A 17,932-nucleotide genomic window follows, 5' to 3' on the forward strand; every position below is an offset into this window, starting at 1 on the left:
TTTTCTAAGGAGAGCGCTAGCAAACACGCTTTGCTTATGAGTGAAAAAAAAGAAAAACCCTCCATCCCTATTGGTGGAAAAATTTACCATGTCGACCAATCAAAAAATGATATGGCAACATGTGGCAATCGTGGCTCAAGAGTTGGGAGTTCACCTTGTAATCGGAAGTTTGCCAGTTCGAGCCCCGGCTTGGACAGCCTCGGTCATTGAGTCCTTGGGCAAGACACTTCACCCGTTGCCTACTGGTGGTGGTCAGAGGGCCCGGTGGCGCCAGTGTCCGGCAGCCTCGCCTCTGTCACTGCGCCCCAGGGCGGCTGTGGTTACTATGTAGCTTGCCATCACCAGTGTGTGAATGTGTGTGTGTGAATGGGTGGATGACTGAATGTGTAAAGCGCTTTGGGGTCCTTAGGGACCAGTAAAGTGCTTTACAAATACAGGCCATTTATCATTTGGTTGTTTGGGAAGAGAGGGAAGTTTTAGTGACCAGCGAGAGAGAGCGAGAGGGAGAGTGTTTTGATATGTGAGAGATTTGTGATGTTTACCGTGTTTGGAGTATTGAGTTAGTGTGTTCTCTAGTGTAGTTAGTGTGTAGTGTAGTTGTTGTTTTGTTTTGTGTGTCAGTTCTACTAGTGAACGTCACAATTGGTGCTAAAAAGCCACCAAAGGCACATTGCAGTGACACAACTGCTGTCAGACCTGCAGGTTTATCCCTGTGCTGTTCTCATCTGTCTTCTAGTGAACACAAACAATTTTTTGGAGTTGCATAAATAATTTGTGTACCTTCTTATTTGATGCAGAACAGCTGATTATTCTGTAAATTGTTTTAAATGGTTATATGAAAAACGTCTGAGCCTTGGCTGCATTTTTAGGTAAATAGTACCATATAACTTTGTTTGCAAAACTTGTGCATTTTTTTTAAATGTACAATTTCTATTTGTATTTCAAGTTATGAAAATGATTCGTTAAACATGCTTGTGGTTTTTACAGTCAAAAAATCACTTTCTACTCGTATTTTAAATTTTAAAATGAGCGACTGATCCATATGGAGAAATGACAGCCTCAACATGGCATTTAATCTGTTATTAGACTCAATTGGTTTCTCTCAAAATGTAAAAGAACCCACCCACCACTTTAATCACACTCTAGATCTTGTTTTAACATATGGCATCGAACCTGAACATTTAACAGTGTTTCCTGAAAACCCTCTCCTGTCTGATCATTTCCTGATAACATTTACTTTTACAATAATTGATTACACAGCGGTGAAGAGTAGACTTTATCAAAGTAGATGTCTTTCTGAAAGCACTGTAACTAAGTTTAAGAATATAATCCACCCACTGTTGTCATCTCCAATGCCCTGTACCAACACAGAGCAAAGCAGCTATCTGAACGCTACCCCAACAGAGGTTGATTATCTTGTTAATAATTTCACCTCCTCACTACGTACGACTCTGGATACTGTAGCTCCTGTGAAAACTAAGGCCTCAAATCAGAAGTATCTGACTCCGTGGTATAATTCTGAAACACGTACCCTAAAGCAGATGACTCGTAATCTGGAGAGGAAATGGCGTGTCACAAATCTAGAGGATCATCATTTAGCCTGGAGAAATAGTTTGCTGCTTTATAAGAAAGCCCTCCGCAAAGCCAGAACATCTTACTATTCATCACTGATTGAAGAAAATAAGAACAACCCTAGGTTTCTCTTCAGCACTGTAGCCAGGCTGACAAAAAGTCAGAGCTCTTTTGAGCCAACCATCCCTTTAACGTTAACTAGTAATGACTTCATGAACTTCTTCACAAATAAAATTTTTATCATTAGAGAAAAAATTACCAGTAATCATCCCACAGATGTAATATTATCTACAGTTACTCTTAGTACCATTGATATTAAGTTAGACTCTTTTTCTCCAATTGATCTTTCTGAGTTAACTTCAATAATTACTTCCTCCAAACCATCAACGTGTCTTTTAGACCCCATTCCTACAAAACTGCTCAAAGAAGTCCTGCCATTAATTAATTCTTCGATCTTAAATATGATCAACCTATCTCTAATAATCGGCTATGTACCACAGGCCTTCAAGCTGGCTGTAGTTAAACCTTTACTCAAAAAGCCATCTCTAGACCCAGCAGTCTTAGCTAATTATAGGCCAATCTCCAACCTTCCTTTCATATCAAAAATCCTTGAAAGAGTAGTTGTCAAACAGCTAACAGATCATCTGCAGAGGAATGGTTTATTTGAAGAGTTTCAATCAGGTTTCAGAGCTCAGCACAGCACAGAAACAGCTTTAGTGAAGGTTACAAATGATCTTCTTATGGCCTCTGACAGTGGACTCATCTCTGTGCTTGTCCTGCTAGACCTCAGTGCAGCGTTCCATACTGTTGATCATAATATCCTATTAGAGCGATTAGAACATGCTGTAGGTATTACAGGTACTGCACTGCAGTGGTTTGTATCATATCTATCTAATAGACTCCAATTCGTGCATGTAAATGGAGAGTCCTCTTCACACACTGAGGTTAATTATGGAGTTCCACAGGGTTCAGTGCTAGGACCAATTCTGTTTACATTATACATGCTTCCCTTAGGCAGTATCATTAGAAGACATAGCATACATTTTCACTGCTATGCAGATGACACCCAGCTCTATCTGTCCATGAAGCCAGATAACACACACCAATTAGTTAAACTGCAGGAATGTCTTAAAGACATAAAGACCTGGATGGCCGCTAACTTTCTGCTTCTTAATTCAGATAAAACTGAGGTTATTGTACTTGGCCCTGAAAATCTTAGAAATATGGTATCTAATCAGATTCTTACTCTGGATGGCATTACCTTGGCCTCCAGTAACGCGGTGAGGAACCTTGGAGTCATTTTTGACCAGGACATGTCCTTCAACGCACATATTAAACAAATATGTAAGACTGCTTTCTTCCATTTGCGCAACATCTCTAAAATTAGAAATATCCTGTCTCAGAGTGACGCTGAAAAACTAGTTCATGCATTTATTACTTCCAGGCTGGACTACTGTAATTCATTATTATCAGGATGTCCAAAAAACTCACTGAAAAGCCTTCAGCTGATCCAAAATGCTGCAGCAAGAGTCCTGACAGGGACTAGAAAGAGAGAGCATATTTCTCCTGTTTTGGCTTCCCTTCATTGGCTTCCTGTTAAATCCAGAATTGAATTCAAAATCCTGCTCCTCACATACAAGGTCTTAAATAATCAGGCCCCATCTTATCTTAATGACCTTGTAGTACCATATCACCCTATTAGAGCGCTCCGCTCTCGCTCTGCAGGCCTACTTGTTGTTCCTAGAGTATTTAAAAGTAGAATGGGAGGGAGAGCCTTCAGTTTTCAGGCCCCTCTTCTGTGGAACCAGCTTCCAGTTTGGATTCGGGAGACAGACACTATCTCTACTTTTAAGATTAGGCTTAAAACTTTCCTTTTTTCTAAAGCATATAGTTAGGGCTGGACCAGGTGACCCTGAATCCTCCCTTAGTTATGCTGCAATAGATGTAGGCTGCCGGGGGATTCCCATGATGCATTGAGTTTTTCCTTTCCAGTCACCTTTCTCACTCACTATGTATTAATAGACCTCTCTGCATTGAATCATATCTGTTATTAACCTCTGTCTCTCTTCCACAGCATGTCTTTATCCTGTCTTCCTTCTCTCACCCCAACCGGTCGCAGCAGATGGCCGCCCCTCCCTGAGCCTGGTTCTGCCGGAGGTTTCTTCCTGTTAAAAGGGAGTTTTTCCTTCCCACTGTCGCCAAAGTGCTTGCTCATAGGGGGTCATATGATTGTTGGGTTTTTCTCTGTATCTATGAAGCGCCTTGAGGCGACTTTTGTTGTGATTTGGCGCTATATAAATAAAATTGAATTGAATTGAATTGAATTGAATTGAATTGAATTATGGTCACAAAAAATAGCCTCTTGTTTCTGTGCTACCAAAGTTCCCTGGCTTTCATTCAAAATGTGTTTATGGTCAGCACCTACACATTAAACTACTTAAACATTATAAATGTCTTCAAGCTCACACAGAGGCCTGTGGTTCATTATCAGCCACTGAGACAGTACACACATTTATATGTGTATTTGTATATGAATATTTCATACTTTTAAGGCTGCCTGTGTATTTAAGGGAGATGAACAAAAACCATTGGAACTGTACATAATATCACGGATAATAAATTCAATAGATTTTAAGTAGATGCTTGTGATTTCTTAAAGTGTTATATGTTGAATTGAACTGTGATCTGTTCATATAGTTCAATTCACATGGGGGGTGCTGGAAAAGCTTGAAAAGGAACCTTGAAAGTGCTTAAAAAGTGCTTGAATTTGACCCTGAAAAAGGCATATGAACCCTGATGCAGGTATAACAGAATAGCTTTAATGTTTTGTTTTTTAAAACTTGAGTATGAACTTGTACAAAATGTAGAAAAATATTTATAAAAACAGTTTTATTGATTATGAAATACACTATTGGATTCACATCAGTATCGGCAGATTTCCAAATTTATAATATCGGTATTGGACATAAAAAAGTGGCATCGTGCCATCTCTAGTAAAAACTGAACCGACTTCGTGGTACAGAAAATTCAGGTTTAACTGTGAAGTTACTTGGATAAGTCAAAACTCTACTTAATGGTTCAGTTTGGTTTTGTTACCATGGTAACTGAATCAGACTTTAAGTTTACTTTCTTTATAAAACAGTAAACCCAATTTCCGTCAGTTCAGGGTGAACAAACTCGGAGCCTCTTAGCTTCCTGTAACAGGGTCCTGGGATTGTACCAGGCGTGATATTTTATTTTTTAATCATTGTTATTTTAAATGTCATCACACCCCTAATTCCAAGAAATAAAATATATTTATCCGATACATCCTTGTTAAATACAGAATTGAGTTTAGAATTCCTTTAACATGTAAAGTCCAGGATAATCAGTCCATCATATAGACCAGTAAGAGGAGCTGAAGTACAGATGTGAAGATGTTCAAGAGATTATGACGTCACTCTGTTTTGTGTTTTGTTTTGTTTTTGTTTGTTTGTTTGTTTGTTTGTTGTTGTTTTTTTGTCCTATCCCATTTGGTTCTTTAGCCGTCAGAATTGTTGTCTGAAGGCTAACAAGAATACCCAATGGATTTACTTAACCAAGTGGATCATTGCGGCCTTGCCGTATTGGTCCATTTGATCAACCTTTGTTGTTATTATTATTATTTTATTTTCAGTTGTTACGGACGGGACAGACATGACTGGGGGATAGGAAAGGGAGAAAGAAAGATGAAGGAAAAGAAAAACAAAGGGAAGAGGGACAGTGAGAAAGAGCACTTAAAAAGAGAGAGAAAAAAAAATCTCCTGGATCACCTGTTGAGAGAAAAAGAAGAGAAAACAAGCAAAAAACACAGAGCAACATACTAAACACAACACCATCGCGTTAATCTAGATAAGTGTAAACAGCAGTAAATACTAAATATTGAATGTTGTTGTGCAGCACGCAGGACCGACAGCGCACAATGTGCTTTGAGGTACCAGCCAAGAAGGGTGTAGTTTATGTCTCTGAACACCCGTGTGCACCCCTGTGTGGATGCATGCTTGTATTCAAAAGGTTTCCCCATGTAATGGTCTGCTATAGGGTGTAGAGAGCCATAGCCCGTCCTCCAGGGCATGAAGCAGGCATGAAGGAGATCTTGGCCCCAGTCATCCAGAGACCCCAGAATACGAGAGCCCAAGGAGGACCACCGGAAGGGCATCCGTGCCACCCTCCTGGCAAGAGCTGAGGAGAGCCCCAGACGAGGGGTCACCCAGTAGCCACGGAGCAGAAGCCAGAGGGGGCTGCACTGGTGTGCCCGCCGGCTCTGCCGGCAGCCAGCTGTGCCAGAGTGAACCAAGTCGCAGGCCCAGAGGCCGGAGGCCCAAGGGCCCCCTATGGCACCGGAAGAGGCCTGACTGAGCAACAGGTGCCAGGGCCCGCAAAGTAGCCACCGGGAGTGAGCTGGTACATACGTGAGAGCCCAGCCCCGGACACCAAGAACCACCAACGCACCGACCCCTGAGGGTATCAGTTACCGGCAGGGAGTGTGGTGAGGGGAGATAGGCCTCCATACTTTGGAGGGCCTGGGAGTTCCCAGAGAGGTGGAGTCTAAGACCCGACCTGACACATAGACACAGACAAACAGGCACACACAGACACAAACATGCATTCCCACTCTCATGCACACATGTACAAATACTTAGCACTCACCCAATGTAGGGATAGACATAAATGGACATGTACACACAATCACACTCCCCAAACATACTCTATACCTTGGGTCCAGGTACCCTCGCCCCCAGAGGGGGAAACGGCACCTAGACGCAGGAGATGTTACCCTTTCCCCCGGGGTGGAGGCAAGCAGACCGCCCCAGGCTCCGCAGCAGCAGGGAGGCCCCGCATCCCAGATCCCAATCAGACGGCCAACACCACCTTTTTCTCCCTCCCTCGTTCACCGACACATCACGGGTATGACAGTCCATTCTCCCTGCAGCACGGACTACACTGCCCATGAGGCTACATTCTTTAGGGCGATGCCTGTAACACTCTGCCTATTGCCTTCATATTAAATAGTTTTTTGAATTATAATTTTTCATTTTGCAGACTGCAAGTAGAGGTGACATGGGCCGCAAGATTGAGACACAGGCATTAGAGCCTCTTAATGCGTGTTTTGTTTGGGTTTCCCCCATCGTGGAATTCCCAAAAATAGAGAGGGGACAGCCTAATATATGAAACATAAAAAGACTGCTGTGTAATCCATTTATTTCAATAAAGTAACTGTGTTCTGAATACCACATTTTAAACTGTTACTCATATTTTGTTTAAATACGTAACGCCGGTATATGTATTCCGTTATTCCCCAACACTGCAGACTAACTCAGTGTGGACTCTCAGAGACTCACTGTGAAGTTGTGGCCTCAGCTCTGAAGTCCAACCCCTCCCATCTGACAGAGCTGGACATGAGTGAGAACAAGCTGCAGGATTCAGCAGTGAAGCGTCTGTGTGCTGGACTGAAGAGTCCAAACTGTCGACTGGAGACTCTGAGGTGAGTTCACTGACTGCAGCTGTTGTTGTTTTTCTATATTTCAGATCTTTGATTGATGTTTGAACCTTTCTTTAGTTCCTAAATGTTCAGGATGTGTCTGAAGACAAATGTGAAGAAGTTTGAGTGCTTTCAGAAATGTTGTGTCTTTCCAAACGACTGAGCAACAGTTTTTCCTTTTGGCTGCAAATAGAAGTGATAGACTTGACAAGGGTTCATTTAAAGGCTTACAGAAGTGGAGTGGTGACGGGGAGATATTTGACAGGACAGCTTTTCAGCCTCCATCAGTCAGTGAAGATGAAGTCAGTACTGATGAGGCTGTAGAGAATAGAATTCAACTTTATTGTCATTGCACTAGAGCTGGGCGATAGAACGATAACGATATGTATCGCGATATAACTTTTACTCGATAGAGAAATCAAGCTATCGCGATAGACCTCGCCGCTCTTGTCCTCTTAATAAAAAATAAAATTAAAAAAAAGGTCAGCCAATCCAAATCAAGTAGCGCAGAGCCGAACCAATCACAGCCGCAGCGTCACGTCGCGTTACGTACAGCACAAGTGCCAAGCCGCACGTGTGTTTGTTTGGGAAGCAGCCAGCGGGTAATGGAGCCAGCGCATAATGGAGGAAATGAGTGTGCCGACTAGAAAAATCAACCGAGCGTGACCGAAGACAAAACAGATGATGGTTCCAATGCCGGAGAGATTGTCGAACGGAAGAGCCATAGAAGCTCCGTAGTGTGAAGGTATTTCGGCTATTTCAAGTCTGACAAAAAACAGAGTAGCGTGCACTGTAAATTGTGCCGAAAGCAAGTCTGGAAATACAATAAACTGGTGCATGTGTCACACTGTGCGCCACGTTATTGTTTCGGTGAAATTAATTTCTACAATACTGTTACTGTTAATTGTACTCTCTGCAGTGTTTAAATGCTTACATATACACACAGTTACTGTCCCTCCACACATACGGCTCGGTTCTGCTTCTATGCCCCAGCTTTGTTTACTTTTTCCCACCAAGGCTTCTAGACTTCTGATTGGCCAACATTTCGGCACGGTTAGGAATCTAGCGCCACCTGCTGCTTTGGCATGTTCATAGCAGCGTTTTCCTTCATTTCTGCCTTTATGTGTGGACGGGATTATTTTTTTAAACGAAAACGGAAAATCTCCGTTTTCAAAAATACCCGTGTACGTGTGGACGTAGCCTCAGTCTCTGACTGGAAGCGCTAATGCGTCATTTGGCTTTTGTCAGACTAAAGTAACTGTTAAAACTGTTTGAAAAGCTAAGCTATACAACAAGGAGAGATTGAGAATTTCCTTTTAGTTCTCAGTTTATTTGATATTGACAAAAGTTAGTCAGTTTTGTCTGTTCTTCTGTAAAACAAACTAAGATTTATTTTTAGAATTAATATTTTGTTTCTAAGTGGAATTGACAATTTAGTAGTCTGTTTCGTTTGTTCTATTTTGAAACTTAAACGCTTTAGCGGCTGCCTTTTGTGTAGTTTGCAATATTTGCCTTTATTTATCTGAAAAAGTCTCATGTTCCTTAAGTACATCTACCCTGTTGAACTTATTATGGGAAATAAATATTTAAATAAAAACAAGCTGCTGATTATTTCACATTTTATTTGTGAGCAACGGCACATTTAAATCGTACAAATATAGTTATTTGGCTTATATCGTGATAGATATCGTTATCGCCTGAAATGAAAAAAACATATCGTGATATGAAAAAATCTCATATCGCCCAGCTCTATATTGCACATGTCACAAGTACAAGGCAACAAGATGCAGTTTGCATATATATATATATATATATATATATATATATATATATATATATATTTTTTTTTTTTTATTAGGGGTGCAACGATATTCGTATCGATATTGAACCGTTCGATACAGTGCTTTCGGTTCGGTACGCATACAGTGGGGCAAAAAAGTATTTAGTCAGCCACCGATTGTGCAAGTTCCCCCACCTAAAATGATGACAGAGGTCAGTAATTTGCACCAGAGGTACACTTCAACTGTGAGAGACAGAATGTGAAAAAAAAAATCTATGAATCCACATGGTAGGATTTGTAAAGAATTTATTGGTAAATCAGGGTGGAAAATAAGTATTTGGTCACCTCAAACAAGGAAAATCTCTGGCTCTCACAGACCTGTAACGTCTTCTGTAAGAAGCTTTTCTGTCCCCCACTCGTTACCTGTATGAATGGCACCTGTTTGAACTCATCATCTGTATAAAAGACACCTCACAGCCTCAAACAGTCAGACTCCAAACTCCGCCATGGCCAAGACCAAAGAGCTTTCGAAGGACACCAGGAAAAGTATTGTAGACCTGCACCAGACTGGGAAGAGTGAATCTACAATAGGCAAGCAGCTTGGTGTGAAAAAATCAACTGTGGGAGCAATCATCAGAAAATGGAAGACATACAAGACCACTGATAATCTCCCTCGATCTGGGGCTCCACGCAAAATCTCATCCCGTGGGGTCAAAATGATCATGAGAACGGTGAGCAAAGATCCCAGAACCACACGGGGGGACCTGGTGAATGACCTGCAGAGAGCTGGAACCAAAGTAACAAAGGTCACCATTAGGGATGGGTACCGGTGTCATGGCACTGGTTCTGACATAAACGGTAGTAAACAGACCGAAAAGCAGCGCACATTTCGGTCCTTTATTTCGGTGCTTTTTTTTCCTGAGCTGTGATACACTTCTAGCCAATCATTTTACGTTTCCGAGGATAGTAGGCGGGGCCAGGTACGTACGTTCTTTTATGCAGAGCTACAGATTAAAAATGCCCAAGGCGAAGCGGTCAAAAGTCTGGCTGTACTTCACAGCAAAAGATGCAAACTCAGCAGCAACAAGTGCTTTAAGCTGATACTAACACCTCAAATCCGATGAAACACCTGGCGACACATAGCGTTTTTTTTTCTCCAAAAACCAAGAAATGCGCCGTATTTGATAGCTTGCTGCGAGACCTCACACCGAGCGCATCTACTGCGGTGTGGTGCCTGTTATCGGACCCGGAGTTAGCAACATACCCAAAAACACGAAGAGGAGAGTCCTGGCCCCTAGCCCTGCCAGTGTAGCAGAAATGATGACGGATGATGATGGCAGCAGCAGCAGCCGTTCTTCTCTGCGTGAGTAGTTTACGTTGAGTAGGCTAACCACGTTATTACATTAATGCATGTAAGGTGAACTAGCAAACACCATCATAGCTACATGCGGCTGTCTTCTTGTTTGATGGCAGATACTCCCTTCACCCTGGCCAAAAAGGCTAAAATGACCAAAGAAAAAGAGGGAAACAGCTAAACATGAGAGGTTTTTGGACAAAGTTTGTGTTTTTTCCATTGATTAAGCACTGCTTCCAGCCAAGAGTGATACCATATATGCCCTATAGCTGCAGAAAAGGTTAACATTGTTATCTTTTTACAAAAACCAAATCAAATCAAATCACTTTTATTGTCACATCACATGTGCAGGTACATTGGTACAGCACATGTGAGTGAAATTCTTGTGTGGAGCTTCACAAGCAACAGAGTTGTGCAAAATACAATAATGTAAACAAGCAAAATACAAGAATGGCTACATCTGAAACTAATAAATATATGTACAATATATAATAGTATATGCATTTCTGGATGTGTATAGTAAATATTTTCCTACGTGTGTGTGTGTGTGTGTGTGTGTGTACACATATTTTACAAATTAAATAGAGTAAACAATAAATAAAATATATAAAATATACAGAGTTGAGACATGTGCAAAACAGTGGCATTACTGTACAGTATGGAGTGCATAATGTTAAAGTTCCAGTAGTGAAGCTGAGGTGTCTATGACGTGTTCAGCAGTCTGATGGCCTGGTGAACCAGCTGAACATGAGAGGTTTTTGGACCAATTTTGTGTTCTCCATTCTTTAAGCACCGGCACCGTTTCAAAAGTACCGATTTGGCACCGGTATCGGATAAAACCTAAACGATACCCATCCCTAGTCACCATCAGTAACACACTACAACGGCAGGGAATCAATCCCGCAGTGCCAGACGTGTTCCGCTGCTGAAGCCAGTGCATGTCCAGGCCCGTCTGAAGTTTGCCAGAGAGCACATGGATGATACAGCAGAGGATTGGGAGAATGTCATGTGGTCAGATGAAACCAAAGTAGAACTTTTTGGTATAAACTCAACTCGTCGTGTTTGGAGGAAGAAGAATACTGAGTTGCATCCCAAGAACACCATACCTACTGTGAAGCATGGGGGTGGAAACATCATGCTATGGGGCTGTTTTTCTGCCAAGGGGACAGGACGACTGATCCCTGTTAAGGACAGAATGAATGGGGCCATGTATCGTGAGATTTTGAGCCAAAACCTCCTTCCATCAGTGAGAACTTTGAAGATGAAACGAGGCTGGGTCTTCCAACATGACAATGATCCAAAACACACCACCCGGACAATAAAGGAGTGGCTCCGTAAGAAGCATTGGAAAGTCCTGGAGTGGCCTAGCCAGTCCCCAGACCTCAACCCCATAGAAAATCTGTGGCGGGAGTTGAAAGTCCGTGTTGCTCGGCGACAGCCCCAAAACATCACTGCTCTCGAGAAGATCTGCATGGAGGAATGGGCCAAAATACCAGCTACTGTGTGTGCAAACCTGGTAAAGACCTATAGTAAACGTTTGACCTCTGTTATTGCCAACAAAGGTTATGTTACAAAGTATTGAGTTGTATTTTTGTTATTGACCAAATACTTACCCTGATTTACAAATAAATTCTTTACAAATCCTACCATGTGGATTCATGGATTTTTTTTTCACATTCTGTCTCTCACAGTTGAAGTGTACCTCTGGTGCAAATTACTGACCTCTGTCATCATTTTAGGTGGGGGAACTTGCACAATCGGTGGCTGACTAAATACTTTTTTGCCCCACTGTATGTATCGAACAATACAAAATTTGTAATTTATTTTATCAACTTTCCTTCTGACGATGCTGTCTGTGTTGAGCGCTCAGTGAATCTGCGTTCGACTACTCCGCCTAGGCTGCACTGTCGAGCGCAGATCCACTGAGCGCTCAACACAGACAGCATCGTCAGAAGGAAGAGAGCAGGGCAAGCTAGCGAGACAGAAGTTAAGCTCTCCTTGCAACATGGACCTCCCCCACCCTCATTCAGATCTGGTGTTTAGAATTATTTTGGTTTTCATGTGACGTATGACCCTGAAGGTAAGCGAGTCATGGACTAAAGTAAAACAGTATGTTGGATGTGCCATGCAATGCTCAATTACATGTGTGGGAACTAGTGTGTTAGCGCAGTTAGCTCGTTAAGGTGTTGGCCGTCTAGCCCCATGCACGGGGCGATCGGCGGTAGCTCGTTAACGGAGATTTGCCGTGTTGTGGCGTTAAGGTCATTTCAACGAGATTAACCTGAAAGCACTAGTGGGAACACGACGAATATGACTGCACATTTACGCCGACATCATCCTAGTGCAAAGACAAGTGGAAGCAGACAAAAAAAAGCAAGCATGCTACTAACTTTAGCCGAGTCATTTAGACAGCTGTTTAATATGCTGCTGAGAATATAGCCCAGAAGAAGCGGATAGTATAGCTTTTATTTTGGAAAGAGCCATTTCTCTGTAATGAACTCTCTTTTCCAAAGATGAGTGATTCCTCAATCAGATACAGGGCTCGCAATATTGCTAGCCCGACGTCCCCGGGCTAGCGATTTTTTTCAGTCGGGCTACCAAAATCTCTCTTCCCTGCCCGTCGGGCTATTGTAGGAAGGAAAAATATATGTCAATGCTTTTGCATTCTTTCAGAAATGTAGCTGGGTAATTATGTCATTGGCATCGGTGAGCCACTGTCAATATGTGACATATTGAAATCGCGTTTGAATTTGCGCTTGTTTTTTTGCTTTCACTTTGCAATCGTGCGAACTGTGTATAGAGAGCGACAGCACTGATCTGTGAGTGATGATAATTTGTGCACCAATTCCTCTGACATCGTCTTATTAATCGTTAGCTTACTACGCAAACATGACAAGTGAAATCTCCCACAGCAAGCTTAAACATGTGAGAGGTTGATCGCGCAGAGAATCGCTGAGCTTATGTGAGTGCGTGTGTAAAAGCATTTCAGTTCTGCATATATATATATATATATATACATATATATATATATATATATATATATATATATATATATATATATATATATATACATATATTAGGGGTGCAACGATACACAAAATTCATGGTTCGGTTTGGTTCGATACTTTGGTGTCACGGTTCGATATTTTTTCGATACAAAAAAATGTTCATGCATTTTTAATTTGTCATTTATTAAAATTATAAATATATATTTTAACTCAAAAGTACAGTTTTTAAATTTAACCCTAACCCTTGTGCGTGTTTTTTATTTTGACAGCGAATGCGCACCTGCTGACCACTTATGTGCAGCCCTGGTTATTTAGCTCATCATATCGCAGCCACAGAAATTCTTTTGTCCATGAAACCATAAAGCTGCACTTTCTTTTTGCCTTATAGTCTGATTTGTCATAACTTCTCCGTTTTGTGGTAAGCTTTTCTTTGGCTGTCACGTCTTCACCCTGACCTGTCTTATTTGGCTCAGCAGAACTGAAATGCTTTTACACACGGATTCACATAAGCTCAGCGATTCTCTGCGCGATCAACCTCTTACATGTTTAAGCTTGCTGCGGGAGATTTCACTTGTCATGTTTGCATAGTAAGCTAACGATTAATAAGACGATGTCAGAGGAATTGGTGCACAAATTATCATCACTCACAGATCAGTGCTGTCGCTCTCTATACACAGTTCGCACGATTGCAAAGTGAAAGCAAAAAAACAAGCGCAAATTCAAACGCGACTTCAATATGTCACATATTGACAGTGGCTCACCGATGCCAATGACATAATTACCCAGCTACATTTCTGAAAGAATGCAAAAGCATTGACATATATTTTTCCTACAATAGCCCGACGGGCAGGGAAGAGATAGATTTTGGTAGCCCGACTGAAAAAATCGCTAGCTCCAGGACGTCGGGCTAGCGATATTGCGAGCCCTGTATCTGATTGAGGAATCACTCATCTTTGGAAAAGAGAGTTCATTACAGAGAAATGGCTCTTTCCAAAATAAAAGCTATACTATCCGCTTCTTCTGGGCTATATTCTCAGCAGCATAAGGAGAATCATGTGCTAACAGCTGTCTAAATGACTTGGCTAAAGTTAGTAGCATGCTTGCTTTTTTTTGTCTGCTTCCACTTGTCTTTGCACTAGGATGATGTCGGCGTAAATGTGCAGTCATATTCGTCGTGTTCCCACTAGTGCTTTCAGGTTAATCTTGTTGAAATGACCTTAACGCCACAACACGGCAAATCTCCGTTAACGAGCTACCGCCGATCGCTCCGTGCATGGGGCTAGATGGCCAACACCTTAACGAGCTAACTGCGCTAACACACTAGTTCCCACACATGTAATTGAGCATTGCATGGCACATCCAACATACTGTTTTACTTTAGTCCATGACTCGCTTACCTTCAGGGTCATACGTCACATGAAAACCAAAATAATTCCAAACGCCAGATCTGAATGAGGGTGGGGGAGGTGCCCTGCGCTCTTCCTTCTGACTATGCTGTCTGTGTTGAGCGCTCAGTGGATCTGCGCTGGACAGTGCAGCCTAGGCGGAGTAGTCGAACACAGATTCACTGAGCGCTCAACACAGACAGCATCGTCAGAAGGAAAATTGATAAAATAAATTACAAATGTTGTATTGTTCGATACATATGCACACCGAACCGAAAGCACTGTATCGAACGGTTCAATATCGATACGAATATCGTTGCACCCCTAGTATGTATGTATATATATATATATATATATATGTATATGTATCAATATCATGGCGGCGGGGGGCGTGGCCCGCCTCCTATGACATCACGCTCCAAAGCCCTATACCAGTCTGTGTTTTTAATCTGTCCTGGAGCACTGCATCTGTCCCCTCTGGCCACACTTTAATTGGCCACACTTTAATTGTCCTCACAGCAGGTTTCACACGTTGGATGAGTGGTGAATAGAGATTGACAGACCACGTGACTTTCGCGCATTGCTTTGTGGGTACCCGTGGCAACAAAATCAAAACACTGCATCAAGCGCTAGTATTTCCAGCACCAGTAATCATTAATTCTGCAGTTTTAATCGCTACTTGCATTTTATTTGCCCCAAAAACAGTTATGTACAAAACGACGGAGAACACGGCAGGTTCGTACAAAGACAGACTTGACGAAAAGGCAAAAAAAAGTACGAGGAAAAAATCAAAGGAGTGAAAGGGTTAGACCTATACGAGCATACAGAGTGGAGTAAGGACGTTAGCGTGCTGCCCAACTTTCATCACGCACATATTTATTATCATATGGTCCTAAGTGTGAGTACATACACTCACAAAATGTTTAGTAACTTCAGATCCCTGCAACAAGCCCAGGTCCAGTTTACTGGTGATTTGGACTATTCCATTTCACAGCTGTTGTTAATTTTTTTTCCTTTATCTCCTGTACAGGCCAACGCATCTATTTGTTGTTTCAGGTTGTAGTATTACACAACATTTTCAGATCTAATAGAAATAAAATAAGTGTTTCGTAATTCATTCAATTTATTGTCTTTATTTATAACTGGCATTATTGTTTCATTCTATTATAGAATCTTACAAGAAAGAGGAAAAATTATATTCCATTATGCTTTATTAGCTGCTTCGGTGAAAAACAAATCAACAATGCAAAAAAACAAAAAAAACATTGCAAAATAACTGGAAAACAGTTATTCATCACTTGATTGCTTCAATACAACACTTGGGCACATATATGTGGGACTTTTCGTGGCTGTTTTCATCTCGCACTCTCTCTTAACCAATCAAATCCCGCTGTGGTAGCAGCTATAAACTCTGTCTGACCCAGGTTGATAGAGGGTGCCCAGTCTGGATCGCATTCCAGCATTTTGTAGGCTGGTTTTCCTACAAAACACAACAAACATTAGCCCGCAAAGCCACAGTGAACAAAGCAGCATAGCGCAACGAATTCAATTCGATTCAATATAAGACTTATTTGTAACCTACATCAACAATTATGTTATGATAAACTACGTAACAACTACAACAGGATGTGAATGAGGCAGCGCAGAGCAGCCTAACACAGGCACAAACATAACAACAAAGCAGGCTCTGTGAGAGGATTTCAAACAGAAGCTGGAGAAGAGAAAGGACTCTGTTGGAATGACTACAGAAAGCAGGCAGCTGAGACCAGTCCAAGTGTTTCCATGGAGCCCAGTCTAACATTCATTTATACACTAACGTACAGAAGTGAATGAATCCATAGTTTCAAATGTAGAAATAGTACTCAGTTCATTTACAGAGTTTAATACAGTTCATGAGGAAATGTTCAAAACAGCAGCTGAGAAGAAATCTGCTTCACAAAGTTGGATCCAATTCCAATAGTTTGTGATGCAATTGAATGGAGCATGAGCAGTTCACTGCCTAACTCTAATGAAAATGTTTATTGACGTGTGAATTCATTCTTCAACACTCGATTCTGCCTGAACAACGTGAAAACTTTTCTTATTTTTGTGTAACACAATTCAATGCACTGAAGCATCGAATTGTTCCATTATCCAACAATGAAAACAGGAAACAGAGACAGCTGGCCTTCAAAGTGAAAGCTGCTCCTTTTGAAACATGTTGGTGGTAAAATGTAAGAAGAGCTGAAGCACATAAATGATCTACGTGCCAAAATATTAAACACAGTTGATATATTTGTGTGAGTGTTGCACAGCTGATGGCCAATGGCTGCTCCTACTGGAGTGTTGTGAGTGTTGAGATTCAAATGTAGATATAATAATGTACATATAGCACAGTTTCCTGTTCCAGATCAGCTGATCAGAGTTGGGCCAATCTGCTCTGAGCATGCTCAGTCTGAGTTATGGAGCCGCATACTACGAATCACCATGGCAACGAGTAATTATAGAGCAGAGGCTCCGTGTGAATCCAGAGGAGCAGAAATATGAATAATGACAGTAGATGTTTGTGTGAAAGTGCTGGAAGCAAATGAGTGTGTGATGTTCTTTCAGTGTTGCACTTTGTAGACGCTCCCTGAGCACTGGTCTCACAGCCAGCTGCACATAGAGACCAGTGTTGTTAGTCCAGGTCAGAAGATGACTTGTTGGAATGAAAATGAGCTTGTAGTTTGTCTGCTTTAATAATGTGACTGGAAAAAGGTGTTGGACTTCAAATTTGTCCATTTCTTTCACACTTCACCTTTAAAAGTGAAGCCATGTGGTTCCTGGAAGGAAAAACACGACTTTTTCAAGTCGTTGTCCTGTTTTTATGAGAAATGTACGACTTTAATGTGAAACATTCAGAGTTTTTTCTCTTGTTGTGTTTGTTTGAAGCTGCTTCCTGTTGGCTTCAGCTGTTTGGAGTTTCCATTTTCTAAACTTCTACATTCTGAACCTTCTTCACCTCTCAACAGATGATGAAACACTGAATGATTTCAAGCTCACAATTTGTCTAATAAACTTACATCTTTCATTCTTTATACAGATTGGTGAGCTGTGGTTTGTCAAAGATCAGCTGTGATTATCTGGCAGCAGCGCTGAGGTCCAACCCCTCCCATCTGAGAGAGCTGGACCTGCGTAACAACAACAAGCTGCAGGATCCAGGAGTGAAGCATCTGTGTGGTTTCCTGAAGAGTCCAGGATGTAAACTTGAAACTCTGAGGTCAGTCAGCATGTTTTAGTTGTGCTGAGATGAATATGATGTGAAAGTTGTGCTGACACTAAACTGCAGACATCAGGCTGATATTATACTGATCC

At 41.6% G+C, this 17,932-nt stretch overlaps 1 protein-coding gene across 1 annotated transcript in view; it reads left to right on the plus strand.

The window, feature by feature from the left end:
• LOC113031764 (NACHT, LRR and PYD domains-containing protein 12-like) overlaps positions 1-17,932 on the plus strand; it is a 97,455-nt gene that overhangs the window by 18,975 nt on the left and 60,548 nt on the right. The window contains exons 7-8 of the mRNA XM_080308232.1: positions 6,902-7,075; positions 17,661-17,837. Coding sequence (XP_080164358.1) covers positions 6,902-7,075; positions 17,661-17,837 — 351 coding nt within the window. The remainder of the gene's footprint in view (positions 1-6,901; positions 7,076-17,660; positions 17,838-17,932) is intronic.

This window comes from Astatotilapia calliptera, chromosome 11 (assembly GCF_964374335.1).
Source record: "Astatotilapia calliptera chromosome 11, fAstCal68.1, whole genome shotgun sequence".
NCBI lineage: Eukaryota > Metazoa > Chordata > Actinopteri > Cichliformes > Cichlidae > Astatotilapia > Astatotilapia calliptera.